Raw genomic sequence first — 22656 nt, 5'->3', positions numbered from 1 at the left:
CTAAGGCTGTACTCACAATAGGCACGATCGCCTTGTACTGAGTCCAAGCACGAATGTCCACCTTCCCCCACTGGCCTGCACTCACAATGAAATTAATGGATGCTTCTCAGTTAGAAGGCTGCGTCCTTCCTAGTGCAGTCCTCCTCAGCAGTAAATGCAACACATGGATACTGCGCCTGAGCCCAGCTGAACCATGCCTGAATCCAGCTCTTCAAGCGGGCCTGGCTATGGTTCAGAACGATCACGTGTCAAACAGACTGGACTTTGGGGGTCAACGTGCTCAGTCATGGTTCAGATCATCTAGTGCGAGTAGGACACAACGCCCTCGGACACAGAGGGACACTCCGGTTCACCTCGTAGCTCCTGTTTTCTGCTGCAGATGTTGGCAGAGGAGTCTCCAGGTGTCCCGCTGTGACATCATTCCCAGTTATTCCTCCTCTGTGTGTTTATGCACGCTGGTTGCAGTAGGGAACTAATTTTTCAAATGTTTAGATTTTAACAAAACTGTCACTACTATTTTCTAAGCAATAATAAAAGATTATCCTTAGTACAAATCATGGCCATCTGAGGCCTTTTTCTTCATTATATGACAGTACCACCCTAGAAATCAGCATGAAATGCTTGTTATTGTTGATGTTTTTGGGCTCTACTTGAACAGGTTTTCATGTTTGAATGTTCATTATTTTCCCCGTATTCTTCATTGTTGCAGCTCCCATGCTGCATCCCAAATTGCATACTAAGCATTACATTTGAGTATGAAAAAAAATAAATAACATTTTCCACTTTAAATGTCATTTCTAGCGAGAAATTACTACTGTAGTAATTAAAGATTTGTTTAATTCTTACCAAAGCTTTCTGTAGATTATGCAGCCTCAGAAGTCTGTCTAAAATCAGTTTCGTGAGGTGCCTTCATGCACAAACGCTGCCGTACAAGTCATTGCTTGACAAGGCAGCAAAGCAACAAGTCAGCTGCCTAGGTTTTCGGATGCAGCCTCTGTTTAGTTCCTGTCTCTATGAAGCCCCACCTTCTGAAAAGCACAATGTGCTCTGATTGGTCAGCTGGGGCAGAGTGTTGTGATTGGTCATTAGGGAAATGTCCCACCCCTTACCATAACCGCCAGTTTCAACACACTACTAACTCAACCAGGCCCCGCCCCTTTATTCTGCATATGAATTATTTAAATTTTTTCAATAATTCATTACACTCATATGTACATCAGAATACAGAACATAAAAACCACAGGACGCCATTTCATAGTTTCAGCATTTCATGTTTTAATTTTGCATGTTTAATTCTTCATTCCAGCTGCACTCCAAAATCTACAATATTCAGAAAACGTGCACAAAAAGGTTTTAGGTTTTCCTTCCTCCCGCGAGAAAAAAAATAAAATAGAAAAAAATAAAATAAAATAGAAAACATAACTATTACTCAAGCAGAGTAGAGAGGAAACTAGTGTTAAATCTAGAAAGTTCCTTCTAGTCATGTAATTGATCAGTAACTCAGTCGCATCATCATCATCATCATATAAATGTCAATTGGGAATCCTCCAGTCTGGCCTCGAAACCACAGGGTTAAAAAAAATATTCTCTCTAAAAGAAATATTTTCAACTCATTATTATAGCAGTAATGTCATGTGTGCAGAAACTGCAGCATCTCCCAACCCTCCCTCAAACAAAACCTCCAACTTCAGGATAAAGAAAAAAAAAAAAAAAGACAAATATTGAGGAATGACACATATTCAAATGTCAAAAAAACAGAAGTCACCTGAAACCCCTCAGATTCAATGGATCTGATGCAGAAAATAGAGTTCATCCTCTGAAACTCACTTCTAGGACTTTAAAATCTGTAACTTCCTAGAGTTAAATTAAAATAAATAAATGTTCGGTACAGGGAAAGCGTCAATCTATCATTTGTAGTTGCTGCTCTCTTTTTTATTTTTTATGTTTTTATAAGAAAAATCTGAGATAACAAAAACATATTAATGCATTTTCAGATTTTTCCACTTTCTCCACTGTCGCTTCCATATGGTAATGTTAACTGACAAAATACGCAAAGAAAAAAAGACATTAAAAACTGTACGCAAAGGGATTTTAAAAACATTTTCATGAAATAAATAAATAAAATACTTGTGTATATCCATGAAGCATAGCTTGGGTGGGTGAAAGGAAAGGATAGGTTGAAAATACTTGGTTTCCTTTTGCACTTAGAGAGCGTAAATGTGATGGAGGAGGAGAAACGGGCCGGTGGGAGGCGGACAGCATCAGTTCGCCGCCATTCCTGTCGCCTCGGATGAGAGTCTGGAATCGTGAGAGAAGACGAGAAATCAATTACATAGTCAAAATCACCTGAGATCAATATGAATCAATCAGAAGCCTAGAGTCCAGCGTTACCGTGCGTTGATCAGGTACTCGGCCAGGCTGATGCTGGCGGGCGAGCCGGTGATGGTGACCTGCCGGTCGGTCGATCCCTCCACTGGGTTGGCGATCTTGATCTGTGCCCCTGACATCTGACGAATCTCATTGATCTTGGCACCTTGACGGCCGATGATGCAGCCAATCAACTGTCAGAATTAACCGAGACACATCCTGTTACTGGCTTCATTTTAGTCAGACACGTGTATTTGCCTTGGTCCCCGTTACTAGCTCGGTGAACAGGCAGCTATACATTTTAAACGATAAACAATCTAAAACCATTTTAAACAGCATTTCTCTAAATGATACACTTTTAAAAATGCACAGGTCATAGACCAATTAAAAATGAACTAGCAAAAAAGTTATTCAAAATGTATAAGATACACACCAGCCTAGTGTTGCCCATTTTTTGGAGATTGTGAGACCGAGACCACAAGTAAATTTATGTAACGGATAGCATAGCAAATTGAATTATGGTCCATTATCAGAAATGGTGTTTAATAAAATAAACTTATAGGATTAAAAGTGTATGAACCTCAAGATTAGGCATTAAAAATCATAATATGTGCAATTTAATTTCACAATAACTACCTCAATATACACCACTGTTCAAAAGACTGGGGGCAAAATGTGTTTGAGTATTACGGTTTTCTACATGTTTTAGATTTAGTCATTTACACACAACACAAAATAGTTTGAAGTGCTTAATATGACACGTTCTCACGTTGTGTCCTTTCGGATGCGTTTGTCCATAGAAATACATTAATTCATACATCACGCCGCTGACATTCATTGTCATCAGTGATTATCATCAACAGGTGTGGGTAATATAACAAAATCTCATGTCAGGATAGAGCTGTGTGATTCTGGATTAAATGACAATCATGATTTTTTTGGTTTAAATAAGAGATCACGATTCTCCCACGATTCTGAATATAAAACTAAACAAAACATGTTATTTACTAGAGGTTCTGACAAAATCGGACTCTAATTGCTGCAAAAATGCTTAATCTGAATGAATTATTTTTTTAAAAATGGTTTTGAATTAATTGACTTATTAAGGGGTTAGTTCACCCAAAAATGAACATTTCTGTCACTAATTACTCCCCCTCATGTCGTTCCACACCCTTAAGACCTTCATTCATCTTCATATATTTTTGATGAAATCTGATAGCTCAGTGAGGCCTGCATTGACAGCAAGATCAAAGGTACTAAAGACGTATTTAAAACAGTCATGTGACTACAGTGGTTCAACCTTAATGTTATAACGCGACGAGAATACTTTTTGTGCCATTTTGCTATTTGGCACACAAAAAGTATTCTCGTCACTTCATAACATTAAGGTTGAACCACTGTAGTCACATGATCTGTTTTAAATATGTCTTTAGTAGCTTTCTGGGCATCTGAAAGTGTTAATTGTCTTGCTGTCAATGTAGGCCTCACTGAGCCATCGGATTTCATCAAAAATATCTTAATTTGTGTTCTGAAGATGAACGAAGGTCTTACGGGTGTGGAATGACATGAGGGATGACAGAAAATGACAGAATTTTCATTTTTGCTGGAACCCTTTAATAAATACTTGATTCATTACTGGATGAATCAGTGTTTTTGAACAAATCTCTTGAATGAATGATTCAATGATAAATACATTTTTTAACAGCCACTTGTCGCCATCTATTGGTGTAACGATGTAATTGATACAACAGTAATTTAAAATGCCAAGTTCGTTTCAGAAGGTGGTTTGCTGTATTTTGATCGTTATTGTAGACATCAGTGTTTATATTCTAAGTTTCAACTTATAAGTACTTCTGTGATAATTAAAATACACTAGTCAACATTTGAAGTGGATCAAAACCTTTCAAAGTTGTCCTAAGACAAGAACGGGTATTGCATTTTGGTTTTAGGACAACTTTGAAAGGTTTTGATCCACTTCAAATGTTGACTAGTGTATTTGTAACACAGAAATAACTACTGTGAGGCTCGCTCTGGCTCAGCACTGCAGCACGAACACAGATTTGCGGGCAAATCGATGTCATTAATAAAATAAGATCGCGTGGGTGTTTGAAGTGAGATTGTGATGTTTTTCAGATTAATCGTGCAGCACTATGTTAGGATATGAGAAGTTTTATTCCACAATAACGATATGCACATCATATATAGCTGTATATAGCTGTTTTTGAGCACGTACGAGTGTCAGAGTGAGTTAAGCATTAAGTTCATTATTCATGGCTTATTGCACTCAACTCTTTTAAACTTTTTTTTGCACTCCAGCTTTTTCATCTGCTACACAAATATATTTACATAACGCTATATAGCAAAATCTCTAATGATAGACACTTGAAATCGTCGACACAATATATACAGTCTTAATTATCGGTTCATTGTTGGAAACCTAATAATCATCAAACATCCTAAACATCATCAGCCCGTCCCCTCACAGAAGATGAACTCACATCGTTTGGAATGGTCAGTTCGTGAGAGCCTGTCTGCGCAGACGCGTCCATACCAGCTGCAGAACAGAGAAACACATTCAACTCCATCAGCCAATGAGCAGCTTACATGCAGCGTATCGCATCTGTCCGCATGCGCTCTCACCTGTGAACCCTTGACTGCTGGGGGCCAGAGGGAACGGGCTCTGCTGCATCGCCAACTGGTGGAGTTTAGTGAGCTGTGGAGACAGAGCCAGAGATGTATTACATTACAGTCCAAACACTGCATTTGCAAGTGCTATATGGGGGCGAAATCCCTTCTCAGAGAATTGTGGGAAAACAACAAGAACTTAAAGAGAGTGTCTTACATCAGGCTGAGGAATGGCATGTTGTCCCTGCACCGCGTATGCCTGCAAAACACGGGTTTCAGATTAAACACACATACACACACACACATACTATAGCTGCAGGCGGCAGTAAGATGCTCACCTGTCCTCCTGCGAAAATGACAGGCGATCCTGAGGGTTTGGGTCGGTAAGGGATGGTCACACCTTTGGGAGGCGACTGGAACGAGAAGAGGAGCAGAGGGATGATTCTAACAAACCAATAAGAATTATCAGTTGTTGATTGGATGTTGAGATGTGAGCGTGGCTTAAAAACACTAAATGACTGATTAAGACCAGCATACACCACCAGACTGATGCTTCACTGGAAGATCCAGTTATGACAGTGAATAAACAAACAGTACCCGCATTGACTCTGTTTTGGGTAGAGGAGAGTGTGTGTTTTACCTCCAGCATGACCACACAGATCTGTTTGACACACTCGATGATGGACAGCGGGGTCCCAGCGATAGTGATGGCTCTCTCAGTGGAGTTGGGCAGCATGTCTCCAGCCACCTGTACCTGAGCTCCTGTCGACTGCACACACAAACACACAGGTCAGCAGACGTCTTTATCAATGAACGAAGCAGCGTTAGACGGCGGTGTCCGCTCACCTCCCTGATCTCTTTGATCTTGCAGCCGCCCTTGCCGATGAGCGAGCCGCACTGGCTGGCCGGCACCACGATCCGCAGCGTGACCGGAGGCTTGGAGGTGGCCGTGCTGTTGGACATGGAGCTGCTGATGTCCTGATACACACCAACACGAAATCATCAGTGCTGAACGAGGCCCATATGCATCACATCATTTCATATAAACACGGTGAAAACATGCATACAAACGCTGAGGATTATTTCTACTGGCCCAGTTGAGCCAATGGTTCAAACTTTTAATTGCCATGCCAAAATTTTCACTGGCCCCACCACAAAATAAATAAATACAATAGGTCTAGTTATTGTTTTTGACCCATAACCTTAATAAATAAACTTATGACACCAAAATCTACTAGCCTAACTCATAAAGTTAAAGACAAGTAAACTGATTATTTGTTATTGTTTTATTACTGACAAATTATGAGCAATAGCTAGGGATGCACAATATATTGGCCACCATATCGGTATCGACCAATATAATTAAATTTTCAATGTAAGCCTTATCGGCCCCGATAAGAACATTGCTGATATATTAAAGGCAATAAATAATGGATTATTTCCTTCAGCTGAGATACTTCAGATGTGCACTGTCCGCCATGATGGTTTTGAATTGCTTGAAATATGATTTAAATCACTTAAATGAAAATACAATTAAGTTCAACATGTGCAGCGCAAGTCTGTCATATAGACTACATAAAATTTTAACGATATAAGACCATTATAATTGTGTGCTTGGGACATGGCTTTTAACAGTGAGACTTTTGTTTTTGTAATGAGGCTCTCAAAAATTATATAAAAAATTTGCATTTAGATTCATTGCCCAATATATCGGTTATTGGCATTCAAACAATTAACGGTTATCAGCCAAAATGTAGTTAATTGTAGTTTGATACGAGCGCATGTGAAAAATGGCTGTGAACGCAGAGCGGGGAAAATGTGTAATACAATTTGTCCTAATCATGAGACATGCTTAATATTAAGGGCTTTGAAAATAACTTGTAAGATTAAGATACAGTTAACAAGTTAAAGTTAAAGCAGCTTGCCGTGTCAGCTGCTCTGACAGATTCTTGCTCTGTTTAATGTGTTTGTGATGTGGTGTTTTCCTCAGCGCATAACTTACATTTCACAGGTCTATTCTCCATCTGTAAATGTTAGAAAGTCATACAAATATTTCCATTTTGCTTTAAGTGGACAAGTCTTCTGCTTGCGAATTTCCTCTAAACTTCATAGATTTCCATGAACGAGCACCGCTGCGTATCGCTATAATTCTGACTAAAATATACATTTTGCTAAAATGTTTGTTGTTGAACAATAAATGTGCCATAGAATTTTGCAGAATTGTAAAATGTAGAATTTTAAACCTACAAGTAAGCGTATTTTTGTGATAGCAGTAGCTGTAACGTCTCTATTGTAATGGGGTAATCAAAATAATGTAGTTAATTAGTCTGTTTTTTTTCTTTCTTTCATTTTTAGTTTAGTGAATTTAACTTCTGCTTTAAAAAGCATTTTTATTTTCAGATTGTAAATGTTAGAATGTGATGATTTGACCTTTTGCACATAAAAGCATAGACTACATGGTTATATTCACTATATTTGTTTTCATAGCCTTCAATGTGAACATAGGACAACATTAGGCAGGATGTGACATAAGATTTTTTTTTTTTTTTTTTTTTTTTTTAAATAGATTTTTTTTTTCTAAATCCAAATAAAAATATGTAGAAAATACCGAAATATACAGTTTATCGCCATTTAGCCAAAAATACAGAGATATGATTTTTTGCCCTAAGCTGAACAATGTCAACAGAGCAGTCAGCCGGTCACATGAGGAGATGAGCCGTACCTCCTCTAGCTTCTCGATGATCATGGAGAAGGCTTTGAAGATGGCGGTGGTGGGGCCTGCAAGGGTGATGATGCGTTCGGGGCAGTTCCCTTCAGAAATGTTGATCCGCGCACCGCTCTGTAGAGAACACCATCGCTATCACACATCACACAAAACATGAAAACAGCTGGAGAGGACGACAGACGGCAGATCTCACCTCCTCTCGCATCTTCTTCACCGATTCACCTTTCTGAAACACACACAGCAATTATATATAGTAATATATCAAGAAAACAAGTTATACCTGTAGTAGTTCTGGTTGGCCACTAGGTGGAACTGTGGGTAATTTGCATTGTGCCAACACAAGATTGCAAGGCAGTTTGATTCTAAACTTAGAATTTTATTTTTTAATCTAAACATCAAAATGAAAACCAAACAAAGATATTGAAGACCCATTGTACATTTTTATATTGTTTTTTATTTATATATATATATATATATATATATATATATATATAAATAAAAAACATCTAAATATGGATTCACTTAATTAAAAGCCAACAAAATAAAACTATCTTCTCAGAGTTGAAATATTACAATCCAATCAAATGTATTTGACGACTATAGTAAATATGTGAGTGTGTCCTATGCTGTGTTGTGTAAATGACTGCACATGTCCTCTAATCACGTCCTTCACGGAAACACACATGACCTAAAACTGGTTTTCCTGATTATATTCTCAATATTTCGTGATGGCCTCAGACGCAGGATATTCTCGCTTACTATCACAAGCAAGTTTTCTTGTTCTTTACCACGTCCATGTTCACGATGAACACGCTGCTCATGTATGATGACCTTTAGGTGTCTGTACGTGATTTAAAGCTCTTCTATTGGTCAGAATACTGATATAGGAACTGATATTCACAGGCAAGCGTCATTCATATAGTTTCCCCTGTAAAAACGTCACACTGCTCTGGTATCGTCCCGTGTATCGAGTATCCTGACATTACCATATGCCACATTAAAGCACGTTAACCTGTTCTATTACACCCAATAATCAAAATAACGAACTTTTAAATAGCATCACATGACTCCTTTAAGTGTGTTATGTGACAGCAATGGTATTGTAAAAATAGTGGAAAAGAGCATGCCGAAATTAACTGTACAATATCGACAGATGCTGATAAATTATTAAAATGTAGGCTACATATGATTTTTATGATAAGCAATATGGTACAGATGTACTAGGAAATAACTAGTGTCAATCTGTGGCAAAACTGCTCTGAAGAACTCATCTGAGGAGATGAAGACAGCAGAAGATGGATAAAAACATTATTACTGTAATGTAGGGGTGTAACGACACCCTCACGTCATGATTCGATATATCATGATGCTGAACTCACGATACGATATTATTGAGATATTCCAACACATACAGTAAAAAGTTAACAAAAAAATGTTGATTAAAATGCTCAATTTGGTATTACATTAGGAGTGAAAATGAACAGGCTTGGACTTGGTGCTGGTTACCCAATGCACAGGACAATGGTGACACCAGAATAAAAATACTCATACTTCTGACGCTGAAACACAGATTTATTTTAGATAAATATTTTTGCGCTCAGTCACTGACTAGATATATACAAGTAATTATAGTAATATATACGAAATGTAGGCCACTCTTTACTGGTAACAAAGCATTTGGCATTATCAGGACTCATTGCATTATTATACATTATATTCAGCATTATATATAGTAGTTTAATGTAGTACTGACACAAAAACTCTGTAAAGAGTGCGAATTTTTTCCCCTAACACAGTAATTTTCATTTTGGGTGAACTATACACAACACATTGTGGCATTTTTGTATTGCGATATATTGTGACACCATATATTGTTAAACCCCTACTGTAATACTTTACTTGTGAGGGGTTTTTGGCCACTATTTGGTCAGTTGTGATTTAGTGATGTGTTTATTTTTAGAATCATATCAGCATCAAAGACTGTTGAAACTCGTATTAAATAATAGTATTAATATTCAATACTATGTTTTCTCAGTGATGATTCTGATTGCTGTAATATATCACATCATCACAATAAAACAAGGATTTTTATGTCAAAAGAGTATTTGCTTTACTGCAGTGAGAATGAGACTTTCACACGCTGCATCATGTCCAAACCAGTGACCATAAAGCAGCAAGTGTTGAATCTCTACTGCATTAATTTGATTAGGTTTCCATTTCTGCTTTGATTGGAATCAGACGTCACATGACAAACACCGAGTTTATGAAGGTAAAGTGCGACACCTCACAGGAGTCGTGAGAACACAAGATATGAGAGGTTCACGGATTTTGTAAGATTATATTGTATGTCATTAATTAGTATAAACGTACAGGCAGCATGTGCTCAACAGTCAACCATTTTAGAGTTTTTTGTGAACGCACCTTCCCGATGATGCTGCCCACTTCTTTGCCATGCATGAGCAGTCTGATGGTGAGCGTGACGTTGAGTCCTCCTTCAATCACACCAGAGTCCATGATGATCAATGAGTCGAGCTCGGGATCTTTGGTCACGGATGATTAACCTGTCAACACACACAAACACACCTAAACACAAGTGCATCACAATACCATATTCACACTGCAGATCTACACTGTACTTCAGAGAATACCACGGTCCCATCCAAAACCCATGGTAATACCACAGTACATGCCAGAGTTGAATTCATCAGGCTAGTGTAAACACGCTAAACTGCAGGTAGATAAAAGGTTTATTTTTATCTGCAGCTTATTCCGAAAAACATGAATTCGGGTTACGTTTAAAAACATAAAATATTACTACTATAAACATGAATATAATCCGGGTATTCATGTAAATAATAAATTAAATCAGCGGATTGTTCCTATAAACATGACATCTGAGGCATCGGGTAATGAATCAGTGTGAAGCAGCTTTAGCTCGTGTGTGTTTACTAGCTGCGTAACAGAGCCTAATAACGGCCGACTCCTCTTCTCACGAAATATACAATTTTTGGCTGTATTTAGAGCGTTTGTTTCTCGATTTAAACTACACAGTGCTGTGGTTAATGTGGAAATATCAACAAACGTCGCGTGAGAAGTGCGGAGGGTGATTAGCACGAGCGCTAAGGCTAGCGCGCGGCCTGCAGGGCCCTCGCGCGCATGAAACGCGGTAAAGTCTCACCTGACGCGCGCGCTCCGGGAAGGGGAGAGGGTCCGAGGGTCCGGAGGGTGAGAGGGGGAAGGTTCGGGAGGTTCGGGAGGGAGTTTTGAGAGGATTCGGGGAAGAGGGAAGACACGGCTGCGTGATCGAGCTCCACTCTTACAAAGACAACAAGATGTGTCCCGATCACCTCTCACCCACGACCTTTCTGACGTCACCACGCACTGCCCACGCCCCTCGGCGGCTGCGTACTGCACACTGCGCGAAGTATGTACTGCACACTGCTGCTGTGGAACAAACACTGACGCGTCGCGTACTACTGGATCATTTTCCTAGTGAAATACGGAAGAGTTTTGCTTTAAAATAACTAAAATATTTTGTCAGCACTACTCTTTTCCAAGTAGACGTATAGGCAGGGCTGCCAACATTTAAAAAAGGGATCATGACATGAGAAATCAAATTTCCCTTGATCTTTTGGCATGTAAGAGGCATTTGTATCAAGTTCCATAACTTAAAACGCCCTCGTCATCAATAATAATAATAAAAGAAAAAAAAAAACATTTATATAATCACACTTTAAAAATACTTCGTTTGGATCCGAGGTGGCACGTGACGTAACATGGGCACAATCATTTGCATATGACTGACTCTGGAGCAAGACAACGCATACTATTACTTGACCCCGCCCACTGGTGTTAAAGGGTTAGTTCACCCAAAAATGAAAATTCTGTCATTAATTACTCACCCTCGTGCCGTTCCACACCCGTAAGGCCTTCGTTAATCTTCGGAAAACATAAATTAAGATATTTTTGTTGAAATCTGATGGCTCAGTGAGGCCTACATAGCCAGCAATGACATTTCCTCTCTCAAGATCCATTAATGTACTAAAAACATATTTAAATCAGTTCATGTGAGTACAGTGGCTCAATATTAATATTATAAAGCGACGAGAATATTTTTGGTACGCCAAAAAAAACAAAAAACAAAATAACAACATATATAGTGATGGCCGATTTCAAAACACTGCTTCATGAAGCTCCTGAGCGTTATGAATCAGCGTGTTGAATCATGATTCGGATCGCATGTCAAACCACCAAACTGCTGAAATCACGTGACTTTGGTGCTCCGAACCGCTGATTCGACACAAAAGATTCATAACGCTCCGAAGCTTCCTGAAGCAGTGTTTTGAAATCGGCCATCACTATAAGTCGTTATTTTGTTTTTTATTTTGTTTTTATCCGGAGCCATCGGATTTCAAAAAAAATATCTCAATTTGCGTTCCGAAGATTAACGAAGGTCTTACGGGTGTGGAACGGCATGAGGGTAAGTAATAAATGACATTATTTTCATTTTTGGGTGAACTAACCCTTTAAGTCGATGATTTGTTTACACTAAGATTGTGATAACAAGATTGCAATGTCATGTAGACGGTGTGTTGTTCCTGGCTGTGGAAATACATCCTCATTGCATAAACTGCCAAAGAATCCCAATATCAGCGAAAGATGGATTCAGTTTATTTTTAACAAACGTCCTAGTCACGTCATTGCTGACTTGAGTGTTTGTACCATCCATTTTACAAGCAATTGTTTTGAGAACAAGTCGCAGTACGATTCTGGCTTTGCCAAAAAACTTTTGCTCAAAGATCAGGCTGTACCAACTGTTCTGGAACCAGCAAGTGCCCCGCAAACTGTAAGTAACGTATTTCATTTTTAAAACCTGTAATGACAGTTAAATTATAGCATAATGAATAATCCCAAAGTCCCTTTAAGACAAGTCCTTTCACTCTGCAGCCATATTTGAAACGCCTTTCCAGCATCCAAGTGCAGCTCCAATCTTTTTGAATGGGGAAACATAAAATTCTCAATAACTGTTCACTAAGCTTACATTTAAAATAAAAATTTTAAAAACACCAATGAAATATGACAACAACAGTATCATAAAGTTTGTTTCTTATGTTCAAATAGTGTTTAAAAAAGCTTGTTTTTCATGCAAGACTAGTCAATGCGCAATCATGAGCACGAGTCTGAGAACGATTGGCTCTTTCATTCGGAAGGCGGGGCTTATTCGCCATATTGGGTGTTGCACTTTCTCGCATTCATAAGCAATAGGAGTGCACGTCTTCCTATACGGTATTTGATAACCCTAGTATTTTTACTTCGTTGACTTGGATATTGTTTTTCAGAGTCCACCATGACCGACCCACAAAGAAATCTGTGGCCACACAGCTGTCATTTTACACCATGAGACCTAATTACCATAGTAAAGGTAATTGTTTCAGCATAATTAAATACATTTTCATAACTATACAGCTGTTTTCATGAGAAGCTTTAGAGCTGTAAAGTTTTATAGTTTAAAACATTCTCAGGTAAAAAAAGAACATTTATGTTTGCGGAACTGTAGCATTGCGATCACATTTGATGTTAGAATACATTACATTTCATTTTCTAACTTTCTAGAAACACAGACAGAGCAGTTTCAGGTGTTGAGTTCACCATACCCATTACTACTTCACAACCATTCACTTCAACACCTTCGAAGGATGAAAGGCCTGCCAAAAGAGCACGCTGTGGTGAAAAAAGTGTGTCCTTTGAAGTATCTGTTATTCAGGAAGTGACATATGACCCTGCTCAGACTGTGACAGAATCATCAAAGCTTTCGTAAGTTTTAGTTTAACTTTAACATATATTTTTGTGCACTGTATGGAATGGCATTTATACAAAAGTTCTTTCTGGTTCTTAAATCTGATTGGCTGAGAGCCATGCCATATTCTAGTGATAACAGCACTCTTACCTTTTCACTGTTTGTATCACTCCACTTGAAACGACTGTCATGGCAGGCGAGTAAATCCGCCGTATTTTTTACAAATACTACACTTGTTGTACCACAAACTAGTTTTAAGAGTTTTTTAGGTGAGAATGTAGTTGTTTAGACCTGAAATATGTGACTCATATTTAATCATAGCTCCTCTTTTGCAGTTTGTTTAGACGTTTTCGGAGATGCGGGCTCCAGGCCGTCAGCAATCGTTCAGTGCTCGTGTACCCGCTGAGAACAGCTTCATCTCGGCTAGTGCTTCAGGGATTTGCTGCTGTGAGATATAATTCATTTTGGGTACAAAAAATGGGCAGTCTTTGGTCTTATTAATCTATTACTTGTTCCTGAGCAAATTGAATTGGGTGATGTTAAATTTAATAATTTAATATTAAGGCTATATTTAACTTACTTCCTGCAGAGCACTGCTTTTGTACGTTTGACTGATTTGTACATGTGTTTATTTCTTATTGTCATTTATAATAGCTATTGTTGTTAATTTAAATATTGTTGTTCAATAAATATTATGTTATATAAATATTTACATAAATAATATGCAAATATTATTGCATTTGCTGTTGAGAAAGGGTCCATTAGTGTGTAATATGGATCAAACTGTCAAACTGTCAACTTGAGATTTGAATCCACGACGGAAGGAAGTCGTTCCTCACAAAAGAGGATTAACACTCCGTTGTTATTTCTTAATTATTTACACATTTGTGCCGTCGAACTGTTGTATAAATGCAATATCACACTCATAGCTGTGCGATATGGCTGTATATCAGCACATTATGATTACCTACAGCCAAATCACTGCTGTGCTGATATACAGCCATATCGCATGGCTATGAGTGTGATATTACTCATTTAAAAATCATAATGTTGAAATGAATACACTAGTTACAATTTATTTTTGTTTTTATTTTCTCTTGTGATAACATTTACACCAGGGATGTCCAAACTACGGCCCACGGGCCAACTGCGGCCGGGGGATGAATTTTAAGCGGCCTGCAGCTTCTCTACTAAAATATATTATGTGTGGCAAGGGAAACAAAAAGCGCACCAAAAGCGGAACGAAACAGCGCTACTTGTGCGCACTGCACGACTCACAAGCTCACAAATGTGTTTACTTGCTGAGTGTCTCGATCACACGACCACTAAACAGCCAACGAGATGTGTTCAAGTTCGGCGTAGAGGTCTCAGGTACAAGCTGCAAATCTCTCTGTGATTTAATTCAGTTTAAAGCCAGTTGAAACAACACTAATGTGCAAATCAGGAGAAACATTGAGCCGATCCAGTTAGAATGCTTTTCAAACAACAATTCAACAACATTTATCATGGATTTACTGTGGTAACACTAACTGTAAATTGTATATTGTCAGAAATGTTGGTTAATATCTTATTTTATTACATTTTTAATGTAGACTTGTATTGAATGCCAATAAGGCCACATTACAGATTATTTTTTTCATAAACTTGCAGTTTTGTGCATCCGTATTTATATTAAAATTTATATTTATATTTATATTAAAATGTGTTTATAGACTAATACCTTAAAGCCATTCTAAATATAGAAACAATATTTTTACTTTTTACCATGTAGTGAGGTGCCATATGTGGTTTTACCTGCGGTGATCTAATTAGAGTACTTTTAATTTAAATAAGAATAGAGTTCTAACTTAGTAATAATATTTAAATTTCCCCCTTTAAAAACGAGGTTAAGTTTTATAGATATTGTTTGTGCATTAAATTTGCATCTGTGTCCTATCTCAAACTACTCTACTGTCAGCTCAAGCTTTTTGTCAATTCAAGAAACAAAACATGTAGGCCTAATATATATATATGCAGACTGCTTCTACAAACATTTGTGAAAGAATGGGTCGCTCTCAGGAGCTCAGTGAATTCAAGCATGGTCTGTGATAGGTTTCCACCTGTGCAATAAGTCCATTCATGAAATTTCCTCACTACTAAATATTCCACGGTCAACTGTTAGTGGTATCATAACAAAGTGGAAGCAACTGGGAACAACAGCAACTCAGCCACGAAGTGGTAGGCCACGTAAAATCACAGAGCGGGGTCAGCGCATGCTGAGGCGCACAGTGCGCAGAAGTCGCCAACTTTCTGCAGAGTCAATAGCTACAGACCTCCAAGACCTGGGACTTCATGTGGCCTTCAGATTAGCTCAAGAACAATGTGTAGAGAGCTTCATGGAATGGGTTTCCATGGCCGAGCAGCTGCATCCAAACCTTACATCACCAAGTGCAATGCATAGTGTCGGATGCAGTGGTGTAAAGCATGCCGACACTGGACTCTAGAGCAGTGGAGACGTGTTCTCTGGAGTGACGAATCACGCTTTTCTGTCTGGCAATCTGATTATGGTGTGGGGTTGTTTTTCAGGGGTTGGGCTTGGCCCCTTAGTTCCAGTGAAAGGAACTCTTAATGCTTCAGCATACCAAGACATTTTGGACAATTTCATGCTCCCAACTATGTGGGAACAGTTTGGGGGATGGCCCCTTCCTGTTCCAACATGACTGCACACCAGTGCACAAAGCAAGGTCCATAAAGACATGGATGAGCGAGTTTGGTGTGGAGGAACTTGACTGGCCTGCACAGAGTCCTGACCTCAACCTGATAGAACACCTTTGGGATGAATTTTAACAGAGACTGTGAGCCAGGCCTTCTCGCCAACATCACTGCCTGACCTCACAAATGCGCTTCTAGAAGAATGGTCAAAAATTCCAATAAACAAACTCCTAAACCTTGTGGAAAGCCTTCCCAGAAGAGTTGAAGCTGTTATAGCTGCAAAGGGTGGGCCAACTCTATATTAAACCTTACAGAGTAAGAATGGCATGTCATTAAAGTTCATGTGCACGTAAAGGCAGACGTACCAAAACTTTTGGCAGTTTGTTATGATTTGTCATTTTAGGCCATTCAGCAAAGTATGGGAGCTACACCATGATGGATCTTCAACACAACCTCATACTAGACATCCAGCTAGTGCAGGTGAGTGAAAATGCATCAGTCATAGTATGTCAATGAACAAGAACTTGCTAGAAAAAAGATACAACAGACAATGCCACAAAAGTTTTAAAGAAATCAATTTTCAGTTTTTTATATATTACACCTATTACACCACAACCCAATACTTTCAGTTTAGGTTAATGTATTAAAGTAATAATAAACCTGAATTTTAGTCCTCTGTTGCAAATATTTTCCCACAGAGTAATGAGATTGGTGTGAGCTACCATATGGAGAAAGAGGGATTAAAAAGAAGCCTGGAATGGTTGGAAGAACAAGGTGTAAGGCTGGACTGCATTGTAACAGACTGCCATCCACAGATTCAAAAATTTCTGAAAGAACAAAACATCACACAGTATGATGTCTGGCATTTGGAGAAAGGTAAGTTTGAGCTTTCTGGTGTTCGTAACTGTACATTGTAAACATGCACTACTTATTATACTTATTAATTCCTTTTATGATTATTAATTATCTGCCATCCTCCTGGATAGGCTGTGTGGTTGGCTAGGCATCTCTGGTGTTGTGTTTGACTGGTTTAAATCCTATCTCTCTGATCGTTTCCAGTTTGTCTCTCTGGCAAAAAACAAATCTGAGCCAACATTAGTTTAGCAGGGGTCAGTACTTGGACCCATCTTGTTTTGCATTTATATGCTGCCTCTCGGTGACATCATTAGAAAATATGGTCTTGGGTCTCATTTTTATGCTGATGATACACTGATCTATGATAGGATACCCTGATCCTAATCTTGCGCTCACATCTCTTACTGCCTGTCTGGAAGAAATAACGGTTTGGATGCATGACAATTATCTTAAACTCAATGAATCTAAAACTGAACTTCTACTTGATGGGATGCCATCAGCTTTGTATAAATGCAATAATCTAAATTTGATAATGGATTCTAACCATGTGTCTCCATCTTCACAAGTGCGTAATCTTGGTGTTATTTTTGATTTGCAGCTGTCATTTGATGCCCATATCAAAATGGTCTCGAAATCTGCATTTTTCCACCTCAGAAATATAGCCAGACTACGTCCTTCTCAATCTCTGCCTGATGCGGAATGGCTTATCCATGCCTTTATTACGTCGAGGCTAGATTATTGTAATGCACTTTATTCTGGTCTCCCTGACAAGTATATCAAGAAGTTGCAGTATATTCAAAACTCTGCAGCACGTGTACTGACCTACACAACTGCTCACCAGCATATTTCCGCCCCCCGTTCTTTATGAACTCCATTGGCTTCCAGTACAGACACGTATTAATTTTAAAATCTTGATTTTAACATATAAGGCTCTTCATGGGACAGCTCTGGCATACCTTTGTACAACCCAAATTCCGGAAAAGTTGGGACGTTTTTTAAATTTAAATAAAATGAAAACTGAAAGACTTTCAAATCACATGAGCCAATATTTTATTCACAAGAGAATATAGATAACATAACAAATGTTTAAACAGAGAAATTTTACACTTTTATCCACTAAATGAGCTCATTTCAAATTTGATGCCTGCTACAGGTCTCAAAAAAGTTGGCACGGGGGTAACAAATGGCTGAAAAAGCAAGACATTTTGAAAAGATTCAGCTGGGAGAACATCTAGCAACAAATTAAGTTAATTGATATCAGGTCTGTAACATGATTAGCTATAAAAGGGATGTCTTAGAGAGGCAGAATCTCTCAGAAGTAAAGATGGGCAATCTGTGAAAGGGTGCGTAAAAAGATTGTGGAATACTTTAAAAACAATGTTCCTCAACGTCAAATTGCAAAGGCTTTGCAAATCTCATCATCTACAGTGCATAACATCATCAAAAGATTCAGAGAAACTGGAGAAATCTCTGTGCGTAAGGGACAAAGCCGAAGACCTTTATTGGATGCCCGTGGTCTTCGGGCCCTCAGATGACACTGCATCACTCATCGGCATGATTGTGTCAATGACTTTACTAAATGGGCCCAGGAATACTTCCAGAAACCACTGTCGGTAAAAACAATCCGCCGTGCCATCTGCAGATGCCAACTAAAGCTCTATCATGCAAAAAGGAAGCCATATGCGAACATGGTCCAGAAGCGGCGTTGTGTCCTGTGGGCCAAGGCTCATTTAAAATGGACTGTTTCAAAATAGAAAAGTGTTCTATGGTCAGACGAGTCTAAATTTGACATTCTTGCTGGAAATCACGGATGCTGTGTCCTCCGGGCTAAAGAGGAGGGAGACCTTCCAGCGTGTTATCAGCGTTCAGTTCAAAAGCCAGCATCTCTGATGATATGGAGGTGCATAAGTGCATACGATATGGGCAGCTTGCATGTTTTGGAAGGCATTATGAATGCTGAAAGGTATATAAAGATTTTAGAGCAACATATGCTCCCCTCCAGACATCTATTTCAGGGAAGGCCTTGTGTATTTCAGCAGGACAATGCAAAACCACATACTGCAGCTGTTACAACAGCATGGCTTCATTGTAGAAGAGTCCGGGTGCTGAATTGGCCTGCCTACAGTCCAGATCTTTCACCTATAGAGAACATTTGGCGCATCATTAAATGAAAGATGACCATGAACTCTTCAGCAGCTGGAAACCTATATCAGGCAAGAATGGGACCAAATTCCAATAGCAAAACTCCAGAAACTCATAAACTCGATGCCCAGATGTCTTCAAACTGTTTTAAAAAAAAGAAGAGGAGATGCTACACCATGGTAAACATGCCCCCGTCCCAATTATTTTGAGATCTGTAGCAGGCATCAAATTTGAAATGAGCTCATTTTGTGCATAAAATTGTAAAATTTCTCAGTTTAAACATTTGTTATGTTATCTATGTTCTATTGTGAATAAAATAATGGCTCATGTGATTTGAAAGTCTATTAGTTTTCATTTTATTCAAATTTAAAAAACGTCCCAACTTTTCCGGAATTCGGGTTGTAATTTAGTAGCTCCATATACCCCAACCCGCTCTCTTCGTTCCTCTGATTCCTTAACTCTTCAGCAGCCCACTTTCGAGTTGAAGTCTATGGGTGGACAGGTTTTTTCTGTCTCAGCTCCACGTTTATGGAATAAACTTCCCTTGGTTATTGGAAATTCTCCAACACTGGACTGGTTTAAGAAGTCTTTAAAGACTAATTTTTTTAAAGATGCTTACTGCTTTTGAGTATAGTATTTTAATATTGTACTTTTGCTTTTGTTGCTTTATTTTTATTTTTTGTTTGTTGTTTTTATTGTATTTTGTCTATTTTTTGTGAAGCGCATTGGGTTTGAGAAAAGCGCATTACAAAAAAAAAAAGCATCATCATCGGCACCAGTTGAGCATCTTTTTTCCTTTGCAGGGATGGTTTACCGCCCTCACAGAAGGCGAATTAAAGCTGAACTGTTGGAGGAGTTAGTTGTGCTAAAAAACAGCTAAACTGTACTGGAAGGATCGTAGTGTAAGGGGGTACATGAAAGAGAATACGTTATTTTACAAGTTGTTTCAGGAATGGAAAGCATTTCTTTCTCTCTTTTACGTGTATCTTACTCTCTGTTACTCCACCGTTACTCTCTACTTCAAATAATTGCTTGTAAATTTTGTTCGTATTTTTGTATTTTCAAGTTACAAATTACTTGTAATTAAATATATTTTTTTCACAGCAGTATTTTGTATTTAAATACATTTGATGAGTAAGTATTTGTAAATTGTAACAACACTTTTTGGTGTATTTGTGCCCATCTCTGCATGCCCAAGTGTTCACGAGAGCCAGGGCCGGCTGTAACGGGTCGTCACTCGAGTTGGGATCCACAAGCAGGCTTTTATCAGAGAAATGCGTGGTACAACAGGCAGGGTCAAACAGGGGCAAACAGGTATGGTGTAGGAAAGGCAGAATCGTAGTCAAGGTACAGGCAAGGAATCAGGGCAGGCGGAAAACACTCACAGTCCAGATAACAATAAACAGTCCAAAAGGCGGGTGGCAGAGAATTGTAATCAAGAGGCAAACAGGATCAGTAACAGGCAGGCAATAAACACAGGAAAACGCTCAGAAATGTACACCGTGGCAATACAAGACTTTGCAATGGAGAAGAGGCAACGAGAGCTTCAGCTGGGTGTGGTGATTAGTCCAAGGTACAGGGCTGCTGGGAAATGTAGTGCGTGAGTGTGAGTACAAGTCAGTACTCGGGAGAGGGTTCCCTCCGATGGCCAGAGGAGGGAGTTACGGAGTTCGTCTCCGTGACACCGGCCCTGTACATCTGGGGGCTCTAAGCAGGATAATTTTGGGGCCCTGCCTTGCGGTAAATAGTGGAGTATTGCCACCGCAAACCAGCAACTGTATACAATCTAACCCTTACACATTTTATCTGTACCTCTTTTAACATGATTGCCCACAATTATTTTACTGCTTATTAAGTACACTCACTGAAACAGTCAAAGGAAAGCTTACAGATTTGTCACATTTCTACTTCACCTTTATTACTGTCTGAATGCTTTGTAAATTTGAAAACAGCAATCACTGTTTTTGTCCACTAGGCGGCTTAAAATATTCAATAAAGTTGTAGCATATACTACAGGTGTTGCTGGAGTCTTCATCTTTTGAACCACTTTTCCTTTTTCCACACTTTAAAAAGAGGGAGAAGTTGGACCAGTAATTGACCCTTCGCAAAGACCCGTCCCCCTTAGTTACTGTTGCTTTGTCCGACAAGCCATGGCGCTGCCATGCCACACACAGTGAAAAATACATCGCGGAGAAAAGAGGACACTGACAACACGTCGACAGACAAGACAGAGCAGGTTACTTATGATATTAAACAAAGTCCCAGCTTTCAAATTGTGTCATTTTTTTAAGAACAATAAAAACTGTTTTGTGGCTCTTTGTTGTGACAGATTGCTGTAGCGCCTCAGCTCAAGCGGCTCGTGAACCGATCATCTCTTCCTACTAGTTAAATTATAACATCAAATAAACATGAACATGAGAAGAAATGTTGTTTAAAACGCGGAAAGACGTAAATACACACAATTTTTCAAGTTCAAGTCCACCGAGGTTAATCTTCTAACTCCTGACTGCTTTGTCGGACAAAATGGCGGATTCGTCGTTATGATTGGTTAGATCGCTTGTCAATCAAACTCCCGGCGAAGGGTCAATTCCTACTCTGCCTTCTTCTAAAGTGATTAAAACATTCTACTGATAAAGATTCTACAAAAGATTCTAGTTTGAGTTTGTAATTATTTTTTTTTATAAATTCCAAAATTTATTTTAACAAAAACACTGCAACACAGTAACTTAAGTGAGCAATCATTAGCCAGAAGTGAAAATAAAATGTTTATTAATAGAATATATACATAAATCTAATAAAAACTCTTAAAGGGTTAGTTCACCCAATAATGAAATTTATGTGATTTATTACTCACCCTCATGTCGTTCCACACCCGTAAGACCTTCGTTCATCTTCAGAACACAAATTAAGATATTTTTGATGAAATCCGAGAGGTATATGACTCGTCCATAGACAGCAATATAATCACTTTTCAGGCCCAGAAAAGTACTAAAGACATCGTTAAAACAGTCATGTGACTGCAGTGGTTCAATCTTAACCCTGGATGTAAACAATGTATAAGAATGACACAGAAGAGAAAATAAATCCTACAGTTCCTGCGCAAAATTTGGGTACTTCAGCCAGTAGTTCTAGGAACTATGAAAAGGTTCCTCCGGTGCGAAAGCCCCTCATGACTTGAGCGTGATCTGGACATGCTGCTTAAGAATGGCACCTTTGAGGAGCAGCAGAGAACAAGTTGAGAACAAGCTTCTGAACTATGCCAAAGAAGCTGATGGCATCTACTGACTGCTTTGCTGAATCTGCAACCATTAGATTTAGGGAGTGTGTCCCACATGGAACATAAAGAGGATGAGCATCTCTTTCAAGCAGCTGGCCTGCACCCCTTTATTTTCCCCTTCATGTTGGAGCCATTATCATATGACTGACCCCTGCAGTCTTGAAAATGCATGCCCAG

At 38.8% G+C, this 22656-nt stretch overlaps 1 protein-coding gene across 1 annotated transcript; it reads right to left on the bottom strand.

Annotated features, from left to right (window-relative positions):
- Positions 1 to 1250: 1250 nt before the first annotated feature.
- On the bottom strand, positions 1251 to 11118 carry pcbp2 (poly(rC) binding protein 2). The gene is made up of 12 exons (XM_051904790.1): positions 10896 to 11118; positions 10139 to 10278; positions 7911 to 7943; positions 7715 to 7831; positions 5839 to 5970; positions 5633 to 5761; positions 5331 to 5405; positions 5210 to 5251; positions 5008 to 5080; positions 4866 to 4921; positions 2392 to 2561; positions 1251 to 2298 (listed from the first exon to the last, which is right to left on the bottom strand). Exons 2-12 carry the CDS (start codon positions 10229 to 10231, stop codon positions 2262 to 2264), a joined length of 957 nt encoding a protein of 318 aa, XP_051760750.1. The 5' UTR covers positions 10232 to 10278; positions 10896 to 11118; the 3' UTR covers positions 1251 to 2261.
- Between the last annotated feature and the right edge of the window lie 11538 nt (positions 11119 to 22656).

The sequence above is a fragment of the Ctenopharyngodon idella genome, chromosome 9 (assembly GCF_019924925.1).
Source record: "Ctenopharyngodon idella isolate HZGC_01 chromosome 9, HZGC01, whole genome shotgun sequence".
NCBI lineage: Eukaryota > Metazoa > Chordata > Actinopteri > Cypriniformes > Xenocyprididae > Ctenopharyngodon > Ctenopharyngodon idella.
This window is presented reverse-complemented; position numbering and strand designations above follow the sequence as displayed.

Bases quoted from the DNA above. Each gene is read 5' to 3' on its own strand.
- pcbp2 (XM_051904790.1), bottom strand. From the start codon at position 10,231: ATGGACTCTGGTGTGATTGAAGGAGGACTCAACGTCACGCTCACCATC. The intron at 7,944-10,138 runs GTGCGTTCACAA...TGTGTGTTTCAG, and splicing joins TGGGCAGCATCATCGGGAAG to AAAGGTGAATCGGTGAAGAA. The intron at 4,922-5,007 runs GTGAGAGCGCAT...TCTGTTCTGCAG, and splicing joins CAGCAGTCAAGGGTTCACAG to CTGGTATGGACGCGTCTGCG.